The sequence below is a fragment of the Telmatherina bonti genome (genome assembly GCF_933228915.1).
Source record: "Telmatherina bonti genome assembly, chromosome: 4".
In the NCBI taxonomy this organism is placed as follows: domain Eukaryota; kingdom Metazoa; phylum Chordata; class Actinopteri; order Atheriniformes; family Telmatherinidae; genus Telmatherina; species Telmatherina bonti.
The window spans coordinates 22,392,342-22,417,813 of record NC_136622.1 but is presented as its reverse complement, the minus strand read 5'-3'; the positions used below and the strand labels follow the sequence as shown (position 1 = coordinate 22,417,813).

Genomic DNA, 25,472 nt, shown 5'->3' with positions numbered 1-25,472 from the left:
ACTGGAACTTAACCCGATACAGAAAAGGGAACATGCTCACTGTCACATCAGTGCAGTAAAACAGAAACAGGAGGATGGAGAGAGAAATCCAAAAAAAGAGGGTATCTGTACAAGGTGACATTCTTTGTCAGCCAATGCACACTGCAGCATTTACCCTTTCTAACCCCCCCCACCCCCATTTCCATGTGCCCTCTGCTGTCCATTATTTTCCTCCTTGCTGCTTGCTCAAATCTTACTCCACATGCTCCATACCAACCAGCCCCCACTCAAACCCACATTTTTCCCCTATCTCCTCCTTTTCTTCCCTTGTTCACAAGGCAGTGATCACACACCCTGGCAGAACAATAGCCAGTGACTTTATTCCCATGCACCTCCCACAGACCAGTACCCTCAGGTATGAAATTCTATCACCCAACAATAAACAGGTGGATCAGCCCATTTACACTTCGGAGGAGCACAACAAAGGCAACAGATACTCTCTGAGATTAAACCCTCAGCCCAAAGGGCAGCATAACACAATGTGTATGGTGTTTTGGGAAAGGGGCTGTTGGGATTTAGAAAATATAAAGCACTGCTGCTTGAAGAGCACCAAACACTTTGTGGCTTTCCCAGTGTCTGGCAGTCCATTTCATTGGCTCATACGCCCCAAGGAGTATAGAGGGCAAAATGCTATCAGCTTAATTGACTGGGGGAGGAAGCGTTATGCAGTTGACAACCAATGTCTTCATTTCAACCCTGCAGTGTATTGTCTATGAATATGAAGTACCCTGGACTCAGCATGTCCTCTATCTGTCCATCTCTGGGCGATCCTCCCTTTCCCCAATCTCTTTAAGTGCTGGGAGGTGTCCTCTATAATGTCGCTTGTCATCGGTGTGACCACAAATGAGACTTGTGTTTTTTAACAGCACCCATCATCTCCTCTACAAGAATTCCAGACACCTTTAGAGGTGTATGTTCATAGAGTCATGGCTGGCAACAATCACAAGTGCCCCAACGGGTGCTGATTCCCATGATGTAGCTCATTATAAGACAGACAAAACCTAGAACCAAAGCTGAGCTCATTTTTCAAAGTAAAGAGGATTTTTTTTTTTATTGTTTCTTATGTAAAAGAGCAAGCTCCTGCATAACACTTCCCACACCTTTGAGCTCAGCTGAGGCACATTCAGCATATTTTTCCATGACAGTTAGTGATGCATTATTCAAAGTGCACTGGTTGATCTCAGCAGTAATAAATCTTTGGTCTATAGACATATGGACCACATTGTACACACACTAACACCCCCTCCTGCCTTCTCTTATATTAATGCACAATGAATAAAGAGAAACTGAACATCCATGAATCACACCTCCGTAGAGAGATCTTCAACAAAACACAGCATGGATGAAAGGAGCGCTTGACTTTTGAAATGCTATCCAAAGCAGCATGGTAATGAGAGTAATGAGAATATCAGACACTGAACATAGTGCAATCTGCTTGTTAAATGTGGCAGATGAATTATATAAGAGCTTTACCCCTTTGAAGCTACAAACTCCTGAACCAAAACTTGTGCTCCTCTGTTCATGCGGACATTCAGGCACACCTGTGCAGGTAATTTTGGTCTTAACAGTTAACATAATCCACAACTATCAGGGACATCAGCTGATTGGCTGCATTGTTTTACGTAATGGTGTTGTTGATACTGAGGAATCACAGGGAGTCTGGTTAATCAACATATTGTATAACGTCTACACCTGTAAAGGGAGTCTAAAAAGCCAGGTTTATTTGTGGTTGGGAGAATTTGAACTTTAAATAGGAAACTTTTATTTTAGGACTAGAGTATAAAAGACGGTGGAAATTACTGTGGCGGATGGCCAAAACATAATGAGTTGCAAAAGTAAATAAGATTTTGGTCCATAAAAAAACAAAAATTTCTGCTAAAGTAAATTTCACAAAAGCACAAAATGTAACAACATATTGAAATTAAAGGAATGATTTGTCAAGTTGGAAAACATGGTTATTCAGAGGACATAAAAATGGACATGCACATAAATACCTCCCACATATCTGTCCATATCTGAGTGTGAACAACTAGTTTGCCTGTATTAGCACAAATAATGAAAATGGAAAAGGGACAGATAGCCAAATTCTGTCAAACTGTAACAACATCTACTGTGGAATTTATAAAGCTAACATAATAAAACACAGGATATTGTGTAACTAAGTGTCACAAAGGATTTTCTTTTCGCTACTTTATGAGTCCTTAGTTGGTTGTGGGTAGGCCACTTGCTCACAAAAAACAAACAAACAAACAAAAAACAATCAGTTGTAAATTGTATGTTGTCACATTAAAAACTAGGATAAACTGTGTTAAATTGGGAGCACTGAACATGGTCACAGATTTTTTTTTTTTTTTTTAATTGTTTGTCAGATGTAGTCAGCCTTTCCCATGAGATAGCAGTAAAGCTAACCTCCTAGCGTAGCTTTATGCCAAGATTAACAAGGCAGTGTAGGTGATTTATAGAAAGCAACAAGCTTCGCCTCCATGGAGCCACAATGTTAAAGTTGTTCCCAATTCATATATGTCTATTATACTAGCCTGCGTGGTCACTGGGCCTGTGTGGTCAGATGTCCTACTGTGGCTGTGCCACTGGGATACGTTGAATACGTCCAAAATTAAAGAGAACAATGATGGAGTTCTGTTCTCATTTAACTAGTTTTAAAACAAGTGTTGCATAATCCAAAACCAAGCAAAGTAGTTTTTTTTTTCATTAAAAACAATCCCGAACACAGAATGAAATCAAAAACATCAGTAACAACAAACAAATAGTGACTGACAATACAATTTACTGAATCCTAATTGCTATTATTTGTCTGCCAAAGCATAAATACATGACACTGAGGGGACACTTGGATTGCATTGTCTCTTAGTTATGTTTGATGTGAATGGCTAACTTATTATATTTTAATATTTATATATCTGTTTTTATTATTATAAATGTGCTTTAAATAAAATAACATTATAAAATAAAACTGCCATTTTTAATGAGGAACTTTAAAAGATTTTAGTAGAAGTGGAGCTAATAATTACCTGTTAGTAAAACTTGATTAGCAGTAACCAACGGTTAACTATCAATATGCTCATTTGCTGCATGTTTTCATTCCTCTGATGAGAATGAAAAAATGTGTGTATTCCTCCAAAGCAGGGAAACTATCAAACCATGTAGAGTGTTTGTGTTGATTTGTGTGTAGGCGTGTGGTGTGTTAATGCATGTTTGTGTGGAAACTGAAAGTACTTGAAAGGTCAGAGTGTTGACTTTACATAATCTCTATTTGTTTGTTAGATAATTCTGCACCCTCACACAACCTGTCTTTCCCTCCTCCTGTATCACATCCATCTCTCGACACCAACGTTGCCATTAAGACAGTTAGTGAGTTCGAAGATCGGAGAGAACAGAGATTGGTTGAGAGGAGAGACATCTGAAAAGCAGCAAAGAAGAGAGTTCATTGTGGCAGCTTAGGTGCTGCTTGGCTTTGCAGCTTGGGTTTTATTGTTATTATGATTTATTTTCTAATGAGCAGTGCTGCCCACCCCTCTGCCATACAATGCCCTGATTGAATCTGGCATTCCATTAGCATGTTAAAGAGGCCCTGCTTCATCTGTGAACTGCTGACTGACAGTGGATATCATCTCTGTAATTGCTCCATATACTGGACCTAGAGACAGAGACAGGACGAGAAAAGGGGTGGGTGGGGGCAAAAAGATAAGGAGGGAAGGATTAGGATATAAAAGTGGGGATTCTGGAAATAGGGAGAGAATAGATGAGAGAGCTGGTTTACTGAGCAACCTCTTCATATCTCGATTTGATATGGATGGGACCTCGTGCTGTACACTGGGAATATATTGCTTTTATTTTTTTAAAGCACGCCAAGAGCCTATGATGCTTAAACCAGCAAATAAGTGTTTTAAAACAGAATCCATGAATGTACAGAGTCGTTACGCAAGAATATTAGGTTTCACAAATTCAATATTTATGCACAATCAAGCAAAAAGAAAATATAAGATTTAAGACCTGTTGTGTTGTTTTTATTAAAGAACATGACGCTGTATCGGACATGTTCATGTGACAAGAACAATATCTCTCCTTGTGTACTCTGCTCTTTCCCTCTCTCACATGCTATTGCTCTTTATGTTCTTGCTCACCACGACTCTTTCACATATACTTCCTGATCCCCTGCATCGCTAAGCACCTTACCACCACCTCCTCCTCCTCCTGCTCCAGCAGTCTTGTTTTTGTCTCTCTCTCTTTCTTTGTACCACTCTCTTTCTCTGCAGTAAATGGTAATTGAACAAACAGTGTGGTGGAGGAGAGCCGCAGAAAAGATAGTTATCCTAACTCCACATGCCATGAATCCAAAATTAACCCCCACCCCCGTCTTTCTTTTCTGCTCTTCTTTCCTTTCCTCCACTGTGACAGTATTACACGCATGCTGTCCAGAAAAATCGTTGGCCCTATGTATTAGTATCAGTAGACAGCCCGATGGTGTCATTGTGAGTCTGCCTCATGCATGTGTGTATGTGTGAGATGAACATGTGCAGCGACAGGGTCGTTTTAATTCTAGGAAGCCAGGTGACAATGAACATTGTCAAGCACACATCTGAAGGAAATTGACATATCCCAAATCTGCACTACTCTGACCAAGTTAACTCATTCAACTAAATACAATATATTTCTATTTTTAACTAATTGTCAGAACATATTTATTCCATGAGTAGCCCAGCGAAGGCCATAAACTAAACCTGAGGTTCCAAAAATCTTTTGAATGGATGCTTATTTTTCATTCTTTCTCAGAGCACCTTCAGCAAAAGGTTCATGTACCCATGTAATAAATCTAACCATGCTGCTGACAATGATTAGTTGAGAAGCCTGGTGTTTAGGTTGTTTCAAAGGCAAACTTTAAAGTTTAAAACAAATCTGCTAAATCAACCCAAACACAAACAGGATAACTGCCTATGTACAACTGTATCCTCTCCTTTCTCATTTTCATTTCTCATATCATATTTGCAAATAATCACATGATATTATTGGGGGGAAAGTACAGATTGCACCCTGCAAACATGCACATGTACACATAAACACAACATGGCCCGGCTCCAGGGATCCCCTGCTCCGCCAACACAACATAAAGTCAGCATTACTGCTGAAATGCTATAAAACAGGTGTCTGAACAGCATCTGCAGAGATGCAGCACTTGCTCCTGCATATGTGTGTGCAGCTAAAGCTGGAATGCACAGATTGTCACAAGCATCATTCTGTTTGTAAGACAAAAAAGTATACATATGTATAGATATTAAGTTTTAGTTGTCTGGTTGTAATTATTTCCTCCAGTCTCCTGTGTGTTGCTCTGGGATTAGCATTGTAATCATGGGGCATGTTGACACACACTGTTAGTCAGATTGATGAGTTTGTTTGAGTGGTGCAGGGCTACCCAGCTTTACACAGCCGCTGACTACATTAGCCACTTGCGACTAATCTGAGACTTCACAACTGATGTTGTTTCAGTGCACAATGTTTTATTCAAGTGTTTGCTGGGTCTGTTTGTAGAGTGTTGAGATCTATCACTGTTTCTTTCTCTTACCAAAACACTACATCCAAATCAGTGTGGCAATGTCTGAAAAGGCAGTTTATCACCACCAATTATCCTCCAGATAATACACCCTTTCCCATCAGTCTTAAAGCAAGCAAAAAGGACAAGTCAGAGTTTCAGAATGAATGGATATTTATGCAACCCAACGCCTCTGCTCCCATACTGTTCTGAGAGACAAATTGAAGAGAAAAACCTATCAGTACCTTCACCTGTCAGACTTTCACTATTTGTTTCCGTCTGCACCGAAAAACGACTTTTAATTCAATTCAATTCGATTCAACTTTATTTGTATAGCGCCACTTCACAACAATGTTGTCACAGGGCACTTTACATACACGAATACACATAATTTCGAACCAATTCATACATATCCTATAATAGAAACCAACTGATTGCATCGAGTCACGACTTCAATCCAATCCCCCATCCTGAGCTTTCATTATGTCAGACAAGATTTTAACATTTTTACTTCAGTGTTGTGAACTTTAACTTTCAGGGAAATAGCCCAGATGTGAATCAAGTTTGATAGAGTTATCAAAAGGTTTTGATGACATGATTTGTGACGTTTTCAGATAAATCACCATTTTCTGCCAGAAGCGTGACTGATGGAGAGCGTGGTGTCTTCTGGGAGTACGCTCATCAGAGTATTTAGTTAAATGTTGGCAAGAATAATTTTGCCTCTTTGATGTTTTCTGTGTGCAAGATTGTAACAGACTCAAAAGAACGAAGGATAGGAACTGCCAGATCTCTCTGGTGAAAAACCTTGTAGTGTGTAAACCCAAACAGAGGAGACACATGGCTGGAACAAAAACTAATTATACAATATTTTATGTATAGGATGAACTTGGTTTCAGGCATCACCTATGTCCTAAGATGAAACCCTTATTAAGGATTGATCATTTCCAGTATGTCCCTTATAAAGTGAAAAAAAACCAAATGGAAACTGAAATGTCCTGTTGTTTGCATCACCAAATCACTACTCAGTTCAAATAAGATAAATTACTATTGCAAATTATTTTTCTTCAACTTCCTAAATTTTCACTAATGTAAAACTGTGTACAGTCATGTCTGCTTCAGAAACTATACAGTGTTTTTTTTTTTTTTAAATCCACAACAACCAAACATTCATACATTCCACAGATTTAATGCACTGTTTATACATTTTTTACATTAAATTGGTATTTTTGACTTTCTATGTATGACTTGTTTGTGTTCTTATTCTATGTGCACTTTGGACACAAAACCAAAGAAAGCATTGCACAAACAGGTTCATCTCAGCTGCAATAATCCCTTACACATGCGCAGCTTGCAAACTTGCACATATCACTCTGCGTTTGCGTGTGTGTGTAAAGCCACTCACACCGGCGGTGCTGACAGGGTGCTTTGGCGCACTAGCTGCATCTACAAGGGCAGACAGATGTGACGCTACAGTGACGACGACAACAAACCATTATGTAGCCTTTCCTGTTTGTGCCCAGCTTGCTGCACACCTCCCACACCCACCCTCCTACCCACATTCCTCTCCATCCAGCCGTCAGAGCCTCAGACTGCGGCAGCGCAGGGCAGCGAGACGGAAAATACAGTGATTGTTTCTGATGAAAAGAGAGGGTCTTGGGTAAAGGCAGACTAAAAACAGTGGGGTACAGATGATGACAGAGCAAGGTGAAAGGCAGGAAGAAGGTTAATGTTAGGTGGCTATAAAAACTCAAGGGGGGTCTGAAGAGTGTAACAGCCCCACTGAGTACTCCTGATTTGTGTGGATTTGTGAGCGGGTAAGAAAAAGCTCCAGGGTTGAAGGAGGAAACAGTGGGAGGGGGAGAGTGTTGAATTGTACCATAAAAAGTCTCACCTTGTTCTGCACCATGCACACACAGCAGCCCAGCTGTCATCCAGCCTCTCTGTCTTTCTCCATCAGGGCCGGTGGGAACATGCATCATTCATGAGCAGAGACTTCACTTATTTGGCTGCGTCATCTCCGCACATAACAGTCAAAGACTTTTTTTTTTTTTTTTTACCGGCTCTGGAGTCACTGTTATTCTAGCACCAACCTCAAATTTGTCCATGAAAAAATAAATAGACATATTTAACATGGGCATGTTGGTTGCAAATTTCTTTCTGTCAGGATTTTCTTTCAGGACAGCGAACTAGAACAAAATATTTATTGCAAGGTAGATTTCTGAAAAAGCCCAATTCTCCAATTTTGAGTAAATTAAATACATGCAGAGAATCATAATCTTTTTTTTTTTTTTTTAAATCAAAACACTTTACACAATACTTTAATATTCTGCTGCAAGTAAGCAACCACAGGTAGATAGGGTTATATGAAAGGGTAATTAGCTAGTAGCTGCCTTCAGCACCCTTTTTGTCCAGTCTGTGCCGTCCCCTGAGTGCAGGCTGCATCACAGCTTGCTGTGAGGGTGCCTGCTGTGAAGGTCACCCTCCCTGCAGCTATGGATTACACAGACACGCAGAGTCAGGCAGAATATGATACTGCCCTTGAAGGGAGGTCTGAGGCTAGGTCTGACAGAGAGGAGCACACCAGGACTACTGGACCTACCAGGACGAGCAGATGTGATAACCTCGATATTTCACACCAAGTGTTGTAAGACAGATGCTCTGGAAAGAGCAAGATGGGCACAGAAACACGGCATTTAACGAATCATCTAACTATTCTTCCTTGGTGTAAATACATTTATTCCATAGCAAACTGATTGTATATTACTACTACGATCAAAATATTCTGCAGGAATTTCGAAACGTTCATGCAGAACGTTTCGAAATTCAGTTTAGCTAGTAAAATAAAACCAAGCAGAACAAAATAAACTAGAAAAGCACGCTGAGATGGCAGACCTCCACCAAGCAGCTTATTCCCGACCATACTGTGATTTGCACTCTACATCATAGTCCTACATTCATTTTACATACATATCTACATTATTAGATTACTAGATACACTAATGATGAATCAACAGTGTCTTGCCAGCCAGTGTCGGGCTGTATTTTGGTATCTGATGCATATTTATATCTTTATACTGTATGTTTACTTGCGGTGATGATAATTCCTCTATTTTTACTATTCTAGTTTGTAGGCTTCAGAATTAGGCAGGGATTGACATCTAGCTTTGAAATCTTGTAAATTCTGTTGTGAAATTCTACTGTATTTTTGGGGTTTTTTTAGTCAAGCATCTTGACATTTATTGTGGAATTATACGTATATATATTGAAAATGTAAATGGAAAATCTCACAATGACAAAGAATCCTTTAAAATATTCCTGCATCCTGATCCCGATCACCCCTAAAATGTAATGTCATTTAAGTTAGACCAAGATCCAATCTGAAGAAAAAGAAAAACAACAAACATAAAAATCTGTCCAGTTGTTTTTGGGTAAAAGTTATGAACAATTATATAACAGAGGATGCACCCTTCACTTCCTCTGGTAAAACTGGGGAAAAGAGGATTTCAAGTCAGATGTGACATGTAAATGTGCTAATTGAAGATGCTTTTTACAAGCAAAAGCATGCAGTTCATGACCAGTGCCATCATAATCTGCATAGCCAAAGACACGGTTCTACAAAGTGTCGTGCAAAAACACAGTCACAGCCATGATCAAGATACTGTATATTAAATTTCTTCTTGTTTTGTAGTACAATGTACAATTGTTGTGACAATGGAAAATGCTATTCTTAGGCAATTTGCAACAGCAATTTTCTCTCAAGCAGTGAAAAATGTGGTTAACACCCAGTCATGTGGCAAAAAGCAAACAAAAACATTAAAACAGTGAAACTTGTACAAGTTTGAAAAATACCACAAATGATCATTTAATTATGGAGGAAAAAGAAGACATAGAAGAAGATTTTAAAAGCGCAAGAAGTCTTATCTGATAGGAGCATCAACTCTCATCCACTGACATCAAGAGCCACAGATCATTACTCAAATGTGCAGCCATTTCTCTGACAGGGCACAGTCTTTTTTTTCAGTACTACAGCTTTATTTTCACCCAAAGATGAAGCTCAGGTAAGAATTTGTGCCAAATATAATTATGTCCACTGAACACAGAAACATGCGCTGATCTCAGACAGCAAGGGCACAATACCTGCACCTTTCCTCTTCACATACATACAGACAGACATACACACAGCCCAGTGGCTGTGGAACATGTGGATGGCCCAGTCAAGCAGTCTGTCAGACCCAAACTCTGATAATCCAACAAACCAACAAGTCATTAGTTTCAATTTGATATTTTATAGGTATTGTTTTTTTATTTGCTGACTACTCTTGATGTGGTCTTTCATCAGTTTTGGGAACTTATGACAAGAAAGTAAGACTACATGGCAGCAATAATAATACTAACCACAACTGCTGTCGTCAACAAGGGATGCCACAGCCAAAAATAAAAACTCCCATCATGCTGTTTTCTTATTTGAACTCAAACGCGGCAGAGGTGCCTTTTTTTCCTGTGAGATGGGTCATTTTGGATCGCTTTTCTTTTTGAGTAGGACCGGGAGTATCTGACAACGGCTCTTTTCAGTGATTAGAGGTCACAAGAGACACGAAAGTACGCCTGCACACAGTTACACTTGGCAGATTGTATTGTCCTTTCCTGGTTTGACTTTTCCTGCTGTGACCTTAATTTGTTCTGTCTTGAGGATGAGTTCCCACCGGGTGGCTGATTCTCCTTAAGGGAACAACCTGACAACTTGTGAACATTACAAATAGGTTCAAGCATATTTTGTGAGAAAGAAAAGGAGAAATACAGAAGGGGTAATGGGGGGGGGATCAAAGCAGATATAAATTAGATGTCATAAAATGTGTATGACACTATGCAAAAGTTTGTTTAAATAAATAAATACATAACTTATAAACATGTTTTGAAGCCACAAAACAGCTCTTTAAATCATGTTTCTGCTAAATGGATCCCATCTGACATACATATGTGTGGGACTGCGGAGACAAAGGCAAGATCTTCAGCTTGCACCGCTTGATGTGGATATTGATTAAGGTGTACTTTATCCTGCTTTAGGAGTCATCTTCTTTTATGTCCTTTTTTTAATTCAGCTCACAGAATTCCCTGGTATTTCATTAAATCAATTCCTGCCTCTCCTGGCAAAGTGTTGCCTTTTGCCATGAGATACAGGACCAAGCCCAACTTGTGATTAATTCTGCCTGTGCTCTATGGCTGGACAGGTGTTCTTCACCTTCACTCATATCAGCCAAATAAGCCTCTTTTAAAGTTATCAGCTCACTTATTGCTAAATATTTCAGCCTTGCTGTCAAATTATGAAGGTGAATTTTTGCTGTGAAGATGTGGGTCAGGTTTACTTCTGATGACTCTTTGATGAAGGTCATGTTTGCTCAGGTGTGACTGCACAGAAGAACAAAGCACAAGCCCTCCACATTCTGATTAATATTTCTGGACGTCTATTACATACAAAAGAGAGTTTTTAGTTGCTGACTTCATCATCTGTCCAACTCTGTCTCACAGCAAAATGTGAAAACTAGTTAAATCCATTGATTTGTGTTGAGATACGTGATCTTACACTAAAAAAAAGAAAAGAAAAGAATATTCACTATCACAGAAATGTTGATCAAGAGTGCCCATACAATGTCATGCTGCTGTGTGAATGTGATAAAGAATAATAACATCAAATAAGATACTAATCAGATAAAACATGCACAAGTTTAAGCATTGGAGACAGGCAAGGGGAGAACTCACGGCTGAAAGCAGTGAGCGCAGGGACACCAATAAAAGCAAAAGAACACAAGCTGTCTCCCAGTAGGCTAATCCTCTAATGAAGATTTGTGGTAGCGGCTGGCTGGTGATTATTGGCCCGGCACAGGCACAAAAACTATCTTCAGTGCAACAGCAAATACAATCTCTCACATTTACACAAGCCATCACAGGGAAAATGAGAAAATTTAGGATGGAAGCAGATGTACCGCTGTATGGCTGCGTATGGGCTGGAAATGTTGCTGTCTGACATGCTGTGAAACTACTGATGCTATTAACAAGCAAAACTACTAGACGACCAAACATTAACCATTTTTATACTGATGTGAAGAATGCAATGTGAAGTTATTTCTGTTTATGCTGTTGTTCCCTTGTTTCAGGTCTAACTACACTCCTGTTACACCTATTTTGTGAAAAAACTTAGTTTCCAGTCTTCTCCTCTGCCTTTTATTTATTACATTCATCAGTGCTCATTTAAATGACACTAACATCCAGTTTCTTGTACATCTCATAGCAAACAGTGGAGCAAAACTTGGATAAATGAAAAAAAAGAAAAAAAAAAACTTACAACCCACCACATAAAATTACATATCTGAACAAGCAAATATGTTATTCAAAGACATATAAAAGTGTTACAAAAGCTAATGAGCATTTCACTTCTTTTTACAAGACTTGGAGCATTTGCATTGATAAACAAAAAAAAAAAAAGCCTTCCTCTACATTTATCACCTGAAGATGTAGCTTATGGCAAACAATATGTGAAAATAAGAGACTTAAACGAATGACCTCATGTGCCTCACTACCCCTCTGTCCCTTACAGCCTTCTAATCCACATCTATGTCACCTCCCAGTGCACCTTTTCTCCTCCTCCTCTTCCCCCCAGGCAGAGGCAGGGAGCTTTGGTGCAGGTCCTGGCAGAGCTCCCTCTCCTTTTCCCTCTAACTAAAAAAAAAGAGGGGCAGGGCAGCTTGTTCAGAGGAAACTTGTTCGGAGACAGGTGTGCATACCAGACGCCTGCGTTAAGCCTTGTGCCATACGTATCCCATAACTACCAGCAAGCGAAGCTTCCCCGGCTCTTGTCCAAGACAAAACTAAACCTCCTCAAACATCCCTTGTGCTTGCTTTAGCTACAATAGTTATCAATGGGCAAGACTCCAAGAGGTCTGAGCTCCACTCACTGCTACCTTTTTTATCACCAAGCCTCTCTGCCTCCCATCAGTTGTTATACAAACCATTAAAACACACTTGAAGAGAATTAGTTGGAGAAGGAAAGGTGTTTAGTGGCAGAGATTTAGGCTATTTTGAGATGTTCATGTAACATTAAGGATTAAAAGGTAGCTTAAGGTTTCTTGGAAGCAAAAGCTTGTACTATTCAGTAAGTTCTTGTCCCTGACAGTAAAGTAGTAGTAAAGAGAGAGAGAGCTGCTTGGATGGATGAGGTCACACCATGTGGAGAAGTCTTTGTGGGTATAAGGAAAGTGAAGACACATTCCCAACAACGAGCGCAAACCAACTTGCATTTCAACTTTGCACCAGTTAGGTGATACTAAGAAGTGAATGGATGCTGTCAGAAGAAGGTATTGATTTTACACTGCAGTGACAACAGAGTCAACATACTGGCAACCAACAGTCTCTTCCATCAGAAAGTTTACTAATTTCCTTTTCTCTTTGGTTTCACACTATCTCTTATTCTATAGATGCCTCATAATGCCATTCATTTAGCTTCCTCTTCGCTAGCCATGCCCCTACGAACTGACCTTGCTGCAACTCAAGGAGAATTGATTTCTCTTTCGGACTTTGTGTGAAACCCTATCTCAACAGCACTCAGAGGAATTTCCTCTTCCCCTCCCTGGAGCTGCACAAAGCTAGCTCTCTTTCATGAGGACTCTTTCGACTCAGTTTTATCTGTCTGCCTTCCTCTCTCCGGTCCCCATCCTGATCTTCTCCTCTTCTCTTGTGATTCCTCGCAAATAGAGCAGGCATGATTAATGCAACTCCTATCACCACCAAACATTAGCTTTGCTCAACCCTTTTTTTTGACTGATGCTTGAGAGATTGTCATTCATGCACCGTCTAATACTATTATTGAATTATCATCTAAATGTAGTGATAAAAGAGTCTGTATTTCTACTTTTCATAAGCATGAAACATGCAACATTATATTGTGTATTAACTGTTAATAAATGAAACATTTTGTGTATTTCTTCTTTATTGCTCAAGGACAGTCAAGGACAAGAAACAAATTCCTTGTATGTGTGACCATGTTCAACCAAGAAAGCTCCGACTGGTTATTATTATTATATCACAGTCCACTGACATTAATTAGCAGAAGATATACTATTGCTAAATTGTGCAAACTAAATCTGGCTGCCATGAAAAAACAGATATAAAACGAGTCCAAAAGTCCACCTGTGCAGAATAACATTTTGTCATTTTCAGAGGTCCAGCATAAGCATTTTAGGACTAAGGAAGCAAGGTGTGTGAGCTTTAGACTTTCAACAGGCAATTGTTTAAAATGTTTCAGTAACTGAACACCACAGGGACAAAAAGTACATTATTTCATAAAAGCACATTTGGGAATTGTAGTTCAATTTTTATGAAAAACAAATCAAATGTCATGCACAGAAATTTCAGCATGAAGAAAAAAAATCAAAATGATTAAAAATCAAGACAACCTTATCATGTATCTGCATTAAAGAAGACATGCCTCTTTGAAAACAGCAGGGCGCTGCAGTGTGAAATCATCTGTTTCTCTTTCCACTTTGTGATCAGACAGACTGTTGAAGCATACAGAACATTTTCCAGGCTTCAATTCCCAGGTGTTCCGTAGCCTCAGGATTCCTAGTAAGTAGTAAGCCAGGCTGGTTTGGTGAATGCACTAATGTGACACCATAATCATGCTCAGGTGCATTTCTGTGCTTCATGGAGCAGCAGGTCCTGGTGCTGGCAGGTGCCTGCCCTGGTGTGAGTTACATAAATGGCACATTTAAGTCAATGAAAGGGCTAAAAAAAAGAAAGAAAGAGTGAATGAAAAAAAAATTGAGTTTATAAAAGAAAGATATACTATTTCAATCAGTTAAAGTGAACAGTGTTGCATCACGCAGGCATTAGTTGTAGTAAATGGACTTTGACAGAGGACACTGCAGAGAAGCTGATGGAGCTATGGGAGTCAGAAGAGCACCTTCACCTCCCTCTGCTCTGCAGTGCTATGCACACAAATGGGCCACACACACACACACACACACACACACACACACACACACACACACACACACACACACATACAAATGCACTCAGAGACACAATAGGTTACCTTCCCACCAGTCCAATAACAGGCCTATTCATTAGAGTCTCTTACAGACATTATTGACAGCCTGCTGACACATAGTCACTCCAGCATAAACAAATGGAGCAATAGCGAGGAGCAAGAGCAGGAGGGGTGGAGAGGAAAAGACCTGTTATAGTGGCTTTTTGACTGAGGAGGGATTTCCACCAATAAGAAGTGAGCCTGTTACAGAGAGACAAGACAAAAGACGGAGACCTGCCACTGCTGTTGCTTCTACCACATGATTGCTCTTACACACACTTAATGCAGTCTCCTTTCGGGTGAGCTTCACAGTAAACTTGCACTCGAGGTCAAACAAAAGATGTGTGGCTTATTCTAATTACAATCATGAGAATAAGTCTTTTCATTCCGAGTCTTGCCACATAGTGGAGCTATTGAAAGGTGAGTTGGGTCAAGTACAGCGAGCAACTCATCATACCACACCGTCTCAAAGCAATGGCCTGTCTTGCCAGAAGGGAGTCAGGATAATCTGTGAAACAGCGTGGAAAGATTTAAAGCCACTGGTTTAAGACCCAGAGGTGCAAGGAAACTGAAAACACATCAAAATGTCAGAAAACACAACAAAACAGAAAGCAGTGCTACTTTACCAAAACAAAACAAAAGAAAAACCTGCTTTGGTTAGATGTTTGGATCTGTGAGATATTATTTTTTTTATTAAATAATTAAATAAAAAGTATTCATGATTGTTTTCATGTTTCTCTTTCTCATTCCTTTCTGTGATGCGTTTATTATGTTGCGTTTTGCAAAATTGTTCTGTCTTGGTTTTATTCTAAACTGTTGGTGTGTGTTTTTCTTTTGTGTTACTTTCTTTTTTACGCCTCAGTGTACCATATCCTAAGATCCTGCAGAGTTGTCAAGCTGCACAAAAGCATTCCAGTTATATCTTGTATATCCAATGAGGGTTAAAGGGACAGACTATACCATGCATTCAAAATATCGGACTAATTAAGAAGCTATAATTGCTATCACTCTTTGGCATAGAGTGAGAGAGAGAAGCAGTCATGGAGAAAATGGAGGGAAAACTGCTGACTTGTTCAAAGACATGCTCTCTGGTGTCTCTTTGATTTGAACTCTGAAACCAGGTGAGTGTGTGCAAACTGTTCGAGGAAGGGGGGGCGAGGTGAATGGAATGAGCAATAGCTATGTAGACAGGTCAACATAGAGACAGACTTTATGAAGACAGATGTGCCGAAGTGGGCACACAAAGGCAAAGAGACAGATAGACTGCATTGCCCTGAGCTCAGGGGGTCAGCTCTGACTCAAACAGACAAGACAGATGAGACACAAACAACATTCAAACATGAACTAGTCATGACATGGATGAGGTGTTCCTAGTTCTTTCAGGTGAAGCTTACAAAGTGTATTACTGTGTATTACTGAAATGCGTGTCTGACAATTAGCATGGTGCATTTTGGGTGTCAGTAAAAAAATTACTGCATTTATTTTTATTTATTTTTTTATCAAAAGGTTACTTTTATAACAGGACTTTCCTCAATGCATCTGTGAGCTAACATGATGTTTTTTCTCAACGACATGACAGCTAATCACAACGACACTACAGTTGATTGAGAGGCTGTCAGCAGTGATCTGGTGATCATATTATCTATTTAACTTGCCACAAACGCTTAAATAAATCATGCACACAAGAGAAGCAGCCTCATCACTTGGTGCAGAGTCCTTGTGAGCTTTGCATAGAGCTAACTGTACAGCACAGCCTAACATCCACTGCCATTATCTGCATCAAAGCTGTCATCACTATCACAGCAGCCAGAGAGAGACCTCTGCCAGGGCCTGAAAAATGCCTGCAACCGTAGTTACAACTGACTTGTGATTTCAACTGAGGACAGAGCAGTACTGGTGATGGTTATTAGCTCAAGGTCATAGATAACAAAGGATTGGAAGAGGCTCACAGCCACACAGGCAGAGTTGGTGAAGCATGCTGTTTCCACAGGCTTCCTCACACCATATATCATACACAAATTCTGTTGCCGCATTTTTTTAAAAACAGTGCATAATGCTGTTTGTGTAGGGCAGGATACCAAATCCTAACAGATTTATATCACTTAATTGATTGAGAGAATTTGCTGATCGGAGCTTAAAATTAAGCAGCGGCAGAGCTGTAAAGGTCATTGCAATGACACAGCCCTTTGTAAGCATGAAATATCTAATCATTCAGTAGCCGCATCATCATGCGAAATGAGCCGTATGTTAGGAACTCAGAGATGATGGAAGATACCCATCTGAGTGACAACTTAATTAGAAGGAGTCAGTTGTAAAGGGTGAAAATTTAGAAAAACCATTAGAAGAAATGAAAATACACAGCTTAGATTTTTTGAGCCACAACTAATGATCAGCGTTTAAAAATAAGTCGTTCCACAAAACAATTATGTCGTATTTGGGGAAAAGCCTGACAGTGTTCTGTTTCTAAAAGGCAAAATCCCAAAGTTACATTCCATGTTTTATTGCTTCTGTAGAGCTTGACAGTTAAACGTGACACTCAGTAATAACTACCCTGAGCTAAAAACCATTACCATGAGTTGTGCTGGTGTGAACACATCCGGGCCAAATAGCATTTATGGCAGCTGCTACCACCTGCAACCTGATCAAGACAGCACACGTCTAACTGCAGCGGGATGCTCAAGTCAGGTAATCCTTCACTTTTGACCAAGTGGAAAAACTGGCAATTGACAACATACTTGATGTGTTAAAAAAAATAAAAGAAGCTCCTCTCATATCAGTCATAGTAACAGAGGTGAACTTTATGGACATGTTCATAGGTACACACACACTCTGCAGCACATGTTTCAAACTCTTACAACTTAGACTCCCTATAATGATTAAGGATCTCTACTTGAAAAACATGCCTGCCGGGAATGCAGAGAAGCAGAGCTGTGCCTGAATCAGCCCAGGCATGCGTTAAAACAAAGTGGCCTCTCCAGCAGAGCACATAGCAACACACACACACACACACACACACACACTTCTTGAACCACCACGCTCAGTCTCATAGAAACGGCCATACACAAATTAGAAGACTCTGGAACAATTTTGCAGACATTGTGCTGCTTACTCAACATACACACACTTTCTTCCTGCCATGTCCACACAGCCACACACACACAGGACTCGTCATATCACTGGACTCATCCTCTGTATGAATGTACAAGCTGACTATGTCGTGCACACAGAATCCCCTCTTTCACGCATGGTCAATGAGACCAGAATACTAAAGCAGAAAGGCTGAGCTGACTCAGAACACAGCAACAATGTCTGATAACTGCCAACTATACGGCCGTGCATGCTAAATACAGAATGCTCTTTAATCAGTGCTGTTTTTTTTGTTTTTTTTTGCACATTTCTGATTGAGAGCCTTGCAGGAAAAAGTTAAATAGAAACAGACGCATACTTTACAGATTCTGTGCTTTCTGTTTTTATAAATTTGCATTGCAGCAGTTTTCAGTAAGTTTGGATGAAACCATCTTTGTCACTTCACCTCCTCTCGCAGAACATAGAGATGGTGAGGTCTGGTCATGTGACCAAACAGCTCATAATGATACAGTCCAGCTCCAAACACTTTGACCTTCCCTGTCATCACTCACACCTGCCACAGTAATGGTACACTATTAACGTAATTACAAGCACTAACCACGATTCAAATGTTCATCCAAGCACTCAGTATTGACAGATGTCTGTGTGGAATGGACACCAAGCAGAGCACACTATTAATCAGGAACTGCTGGTGGCCAAGTTTAAGTAGGGATTAGTGATACAACAACATGAGTGACCTCTCCAAAATCCCATGCACCAAAAAAAGCGACAACTCACCCAAAATCATGCTGTGTGTGTTTTGCCTTTGGTGTCCCTGGGTTGTCAGGTGTTCCCTCACTGTCCCCGTCTCTCCTGCTTTCGCCAAGAGACAATGGCTCCAAAATTCAGAGTTCCTTTCCACTCTCCAGAAAGAGGCAACTCAGACAGGCAGCGTTAAATGCGAGGAGAGACTGCTGCTGCTGCTGCTGCTGCACATGCCGTCCCTTGCGCCTGCCCTCTCCAGGTGAAAAACTGTGTGTGTTTGTGTGTGTATGTGTGTGTGAGAGAGAGAGTGACACAGAGAGAGAGAGAGAGAGAGAGAGAGAAAGAGAGAGAGTGTGTGTATACTGAGAGTGTGTGGAGGAGGGGGGGTCCAGTGTTTCTGCAGTGGTGGCTCAGGTAAGCCTGAGGACAGTATGGAGGTGGTTGGCAGCAGAAGAGGGAGAGAGGAAGACGAGGGGAGAAAGAGGGAAGAGGGGGAGCCTAAAGTGTGACAGCCAATCACAGTGGGAGACTACAGAGCCAAGATCTTCTACTCCACAGCAGCCAGGAGGAAATGCAGTGGTCTCCAACAAACAGCTGACAAGCAGTTTCTTCTCAACTGTGTCATTTCACAAGGAGCTTCAAACGGAGGATCTTCTGTGCACTGTGAAGTCAGCACCTGCTTTGGTCTCTTGTTGTAAAACACACACTCCCTTTTCCACTCTGACTGTCTCTCCCTGCCTCTGCTTCTTGTTTTTTGGGGTTGGGTATAACCTAAAGGCACCTTACATGCCTGTGCTCTGATTGGTGGCAGGCTTGGCCAATAGAAGCAGCGGCAGACACTTGTCATCATGCAGAGTGGAAGTCATGAAGCAGAGACAGAGCTTGACTGAAAATGCTGCCTTCCCAACCCCGGTCTCACATTTTCATTTTCCGCATTCTCTTCACCCCGTCTCCGTGTTTGCCAAGAGCCTGATTACCACATCTGCTTATTGCACTTGTTGTTTGTTACCCCTCCCCCTTAGTGTTCTGTGACTCTACACGTATGTGAACTTGTTAGAGGATTAATCTTATGCCTGCATGGCTTTCTCCTTCTTTCCTTCCATCCCATAGCACTGCCAAGCAAAGTTGCCCACCAACATCCATGCTTTCGTCAGGATAGAATTTAGGAGTGGGCAATGGGGGGTTGCAAGCAAACAAGAGATGAAATGTAAAGCGACGGAGCAGAGGAAGCAGAAGAAGGAGGGGCATAGATTAAACTGAACACAAATTGACGGAGGCATGAAGAGACGTGGATTGACAAAAAGGGACAACCAGAAAGATGAAATGCAGAGGCAAAGACAGAGACAGATGGACAAGGGAGACAGGCTGTAGAAGCTTTTACTATGAACCACAGCAATGCAGTCACTAATTGTCCCAGCCAGCTTCTTATGGTCCACTTCCTCCACACCAGGAAGGCACTCAAACAATGTCTGCTGTCATGTTCCAGCACTAGTTTCTGCTTCCAGCTCCCCCTGTGAAGACGAATCACAGATAGCTAGGGCGGCGTTTTGAAAATCACACAGCCACGATGTTACAGAGAAGCTCAGCGCTCAAGAGAAGGATTAACAAAGCTGTCAAAAAATTAATCCCCTTGGGCGGGCATGCTTGCAAACACAGAGACATAACCACGTGAGCCTGGGGCTACAGAAAATGCCTGATGTTGGAGGAACCTCCCCTTGTCCTGCTTTCTCTTTTCCTTTTTCTTTTCTAACTCGACCCCCCCACCCCCCCCCCCCCCCCCCCATACACACCCCCACCCTCGGGCTGAGGCAGTGAGTCATTGGGTGTTGGAGTGAATACAAAGAAGGCAGGCTGATACCTTCAAAACCTCTCTGCACAGCAGCTTCAATGGATACATTTAAATTACAGTAAATAAACACAAACCGACTTCGATGCCACAGACACCCACTCACAATCTCTATGATTGTGTAAAATCTCTTGACAATATGCTGCTGTTGTGGACCATGTGGTGGTGAAGAATAATCCTCCTGACATGTCTCTTACTAAGATCAAACAAGAGTTTACAAACAAACAGCTAATAATGAACTTACAGATATGGAACAAACATGACACCGAACAGACTAGGAGAAAAAAATCCAGCCTCTGGGTGTTTGGTTGAACCACAGATACACACCGTGTCTGGAGGAAATGGAACTAACGCAGGGAATATTAGTTCATAAAAATGAGAAATTTTCAACCGTAACCATAGTTATCATCAGTATTACGACGCATGCAACGTTTTCTCCTGAGCATTTGTGTTTGGCCGTCCACAAAAGAGCTGAGATAGAGTTTCCTCATTAGTTGTGTTGGTATCAATAATTCAGAGCCGGTCCTTGTTGCTGTTCAATGGTCCGAGTGCTAATGTGCTGTCAGGTGAACGGGGGCCCAGGGCCCAGCGCAACTTTAATGGATGTCATGATGAGAGGATGAAATTGGAGCATGGAGATCCTGTATCATCCATAGACAAGAAGAAGCAGGGAGGTAAAGGCAAAGGATCAGAATGGATGGACAGGGGAAGGGTCACAGCCACTGGGGGGAGGGCAGATTGTCTTTATGGACAGGTATGTGAACAAAGAGATGATAGAAGGAGGAAAGAGAAAGAGCAATCAGGAAGGACACTAAGCATAACATCCCATAATTCCTGGTAGCTTCAGATTGTAAAGGTGCTGTGCTTATTATTAACATTTTGGAGAATTTTTCAGCTCTTATTTATTTGGATACGTTCACTAGTGTATTTTTTTTAATGGTTTGTCAGCAATATTTTTCAGAAAGAACATGATTGTTGTTTTTTTGCTTCATTTTTAAGTGGTATAGCTGTTTGTAACCATGGCAGGCACCTGAGCTTGATATATCAACAAAAAATACAGAATGAATATTTATTTCATTTTGGACATGAGTCATAAATCAGTTTAAGATTCTTTTGACTCAAAAAAGAAGGAAAAACACTAAAAACAGCTGTTGTTGAGCACAAAATGGTAGCCCATGGCACACCCAGGGGTGTGCTGAACTAAACATTAAACATAACACATTAACACACAGACAAATAAATAAAAATGATTTTTTTTATTTTTTTTATTTTACTTTTTTGTTTTTGTTTGGTTTTTTGAAAGATTTGTTTTTACATAATATATTTTGGTTTTAAATATTTTTCATCTTTCTTTCTTCCCAGAGTCTCAAAGAGGAAGGGCCTTGAGCTATCAGGCTTCTCTCTTATGGAACCAGCTCCCACCGTGGGTTCGGGAGGCTGACTCCCTCCACACCTTTAAGATCGAGCTGAAAACCTTCCTTTTTCATGATTCTTATAGTTAGGATATGAGCATCTCCTGAGTTGGAGTCTGCATGTACAGGACCCAACTGTCCAGGTTATGCTCATTGCTCTTATAGTTATGGGTAGTCTAGCCAACCTTTACTTATGTAGCAATGGAGATGTTTCCTGATGCACTGAGATGTACCTCGCTCTATTACTCTAATATATTAATGTTAATTAATTTATGGCAATATTGCCATCTCTAACTTATTTCTCCTTTTTTCTGCAGGTTTTCCTGATTAAGTGCAATTGTACATGTTGTTCTGTCTTTCCTGTAGTCTCCACCCCAACCAGTCAAGGCAGATGGCTGCCCTCCCTGAGCCGGGTTCTGCCGGAGGTTTTCTTCCTGTTAAAGGCGAGTTTTTTTCCTTCCCACTGTTGCTGCATGCATGCTCAGGATGGGGGATTGGATCGAAGTCATGACTCGATGCAATCTGTTGGTTTCTATTATTGGATATGTATGAATTGGCTCGAAATGATGTGTATGTTGATTTGTGTATGTAAAGTGCCCTGTGACAACATTGTTGTGAAGTGGAGCTATACAAATAAAGTTGAATTGAAAACTGAATTGAATTTCTTTCTTTAAAAGAATGAATGTGATCAGTGGGTCTAACGAATCTAAAGGAGGAAACTTTTTCACCGTGCAACGTCACAGTTCAGTCCTGATGCAAATACTCTTATAAAGTCTGATCTCAATATAAAAGAGTAAAGACCTGCAGACACTAGATATGAAGCCCATAATGTACAACAGATTTGTGGGAAGTGATTTGTGGTTAACCTATGCTGCCCTCTGTTGGAGTAAGCCTGTCAACACAGGATTTATTCCTATCAATTAGCTTAGCCAGATCCTTCACACCGGTCCTAGACAGCAATTTGGAAAAGTTCCATAAAGAAAAATGAATCCAACACGTGAAATGAGTGGGATACATGTTCTCAAAGCTGTGTCGACACTCACAGGAGTAAACAGGGAACCAAACAGACATGAGACACTGCTGGTTACAGTATTGATGGCCTGTCAGACTAAATGTAAAATACCTTACTTCAGCAAAAGCTTCAGCTATACAGCACACTTGTAAAGCAGCTGAGATGGTATTCCCACTCCAGCTGTTTTTGTTGGCAGTAGGAAAAACTATGAGAATTCATCCTCCTGACTGTGCAGCAACAGCCTGTGAAAAATATATCTAACCCGAAGGAGGGAGTACATCAAACTCAGACATATAATGCTCAGATTTGTCTTCTTAATTCTTTCCCGCCACAGTAAATCCACACTCACTGAAAATCACCAGACAGACTCTAACTCATTTCCTTATAAGAGCGCAAACGTCCTGTCAAAACGTAACTTCTGTTCATCATAAATCCTCCTCATACATCAGAAGGCCTACAGGCTCTATGTGACTTCACAGAAATATTCCTCCTTTTCTCTTCCTTCCTAGTTTGTCTGCATGGTGAAATGAACAAAAAATCTGCTGATACACAGCTTGAAGATAGCCTAATATAATACTTTGGGTGTCTCCTGGCACTGCAGTGGTGAATTTAGAGGCTGACTATGAAGGTCAAAGGTGAGCTGGCCAGGCAACATGTAAATCAGGTCAGCATGAACACAAGGACCTCTGCTTTCTCCTTGAACTGGCCTGAGCCTGCAAGTCTGACAGGCATATCACTTTGCAACTGTGAAGGATAATCATCTCACTAAATTTAGACTATTGATTAGGTGAGGATGTATGCAGAAAATAGCTGGAGGTATACTATGTGACTTGTTTGTGTCTTTTTTCTGTTGTTGTTACTTCAGGAAACTATTTAAAATTATATAAAACATCTTAATTTAGAGAACATAAATTTTTTCCTCCTTAATTTCTTAATATTTGCTCTCTTCATGCTTTGATGGCATCTTTTTACCTTCACCTTTGTGTGATGGTGAACACACCACTAAATGTAGAGTACAGTGTGAGGAAGGGATACTAGATTTCATGAGGATGTGTGGATGCGTGTACACAGGTGGGTGTGCCTCTCCACACTTGCCTACAGAGATGGAGAATGTTGATGTTGACTGTCACACTCTCACATGTCCCTGACATTTTTACACCAGCACTGGAGGACAGGGTGTCTTTCTTTTCAGACATACATAGATCACACATTTGCACCACACTCTGACCTTGTTCAAATAATGTGAAATGTTGAGCAATACAGAAACTTTACAGAGATCATTTCTACTATTCAGCTCTAAACTGGCTCATACTGAGTTTCTGTTTTGGAAGTGTTGAATACAGAAAATCTGATCAGTGTATTTCCAGAACGTCAACATTCCTCATCTGAGGGTAAATACAAGTGTTAGTCACATCCCCGCTCCAGACTTTATTCTCCATCATGTAACTATCAAACTCCAGATCAATTAGTCTTTCTGGGGGTCTTTTTTTTTTTCAAAAAAGCCACTATAAATTGTACACATTTTAAGAATAACAACATTTACACAAACATCTATTCTATTCACTACTTCACAGACATAGTATGAAACTACTGAAGTTGTTGTATGGAAACAGAAACATGTACACACACACAGAAACACACAAACATCCAATATACAACGAAAAACAGGTGGAGCTGTCACTTCAGTTCTGTGCTTCACTGATATACAACATATAAATGTAAGGACGTATATATATATATATATATATATATATATATATATATATATATATATATATATATATATATATATATATACACATATATATATATATGTATATATATATATATATATATATATATATATATATATATATATATATATATATATATATATATATATATATATATATATATATATATATATATATATATATATATATATATATATATATATATATATATATATATATACATACATACAAATAAAGTTGAATTGAATTGAATTGAATTGAATTGAATTGAATTAAAGTAGCAGAATAGGTTCATCTCTTACCGGTGCTCCACATTGGCTATAACTTAACTTCTCCTGTCGACTGAGTGAAATCTCCAGCCCAAACAAGGTATAAGGCGAAATTTTGTGAAATCCTTCCACTGTGAAAGTTCTCAGACCTCTTCAACTGGAAAAAAAAATGCTTAAATTCACAATAATGGGAAAAATTCCAAGAGAGGCACCAGCAAACAGCAGTTACAAGGCTATGCAAAGGACTTGTGGACATAAAGACTGCGTACACATGGCATGTGTCACCTCCCATCCACCTCTGCATCATATCTCCGCCCTCCCTCTTACTTACTGTCAGTCCTGTGTGAAAACAAAGCAAGGGTAGGAGATTCCTGCAGCTTATCTTAGTAAGTTAATAAGCGAGTGATGTTGTGTTTAATGCTGCAGCAGGAAGGGAGGCAGGAAAGGGAGTCAAATGTCAGTGAAGGTATGAGGAGTAAATTAAGGTCCATGGAGGGAAGGGAAATATCAACTTGGACAGGGATGATTTATGATACAGCTCATTGGATGAGTGACAAAAAATGCCATTGCAAAACTGTGTCAAACTGAACTTATTAAGCAACGGGGTTAAAAAAAAAAAAAAAAAAAAAAGAAAGCACTGTGTTCACCTCACACATGCAGAAATGCTGGCAGGAATTTTAGAAAAACTGTGAACATTTTGAACATA

The 25,472-nt window shown here is 40.2% G+C and overlaps 1 protein-coding gene across 2 annotated transcripts in view; it reads right to left on the bottom strand.

Moving 5' to 3' along the window:
* znf385a (zinc finger protein 385A) overlaps nt 1–25,126 on the bottom strand; it is a gene marked incomplete at its 3' end in the record, with an annotated part of 56,816 nt that extends 31,690 nt beyond the window's left edge. The window contains exon 1 of one of the 2 annotated variants that reach the window (XM_079238678.1): nt 25,098–25,126. Coding sequence is in view for 1 of the 2 variants with exons in the window: in XM_079238677.1 (XP_079094803.1) it covers nt 24,800–24,812 (13 nt within the window). Of the gene's footprint in view, nt 1–24,799; nt 24,833–25,097 lie in introns of those variants that run through there. The other variant, XM_079238677.1, reaches the window with a different exon arrangement.
* Nucleotides 25,127–25,472: the final 346 nt, after the last annotated feature.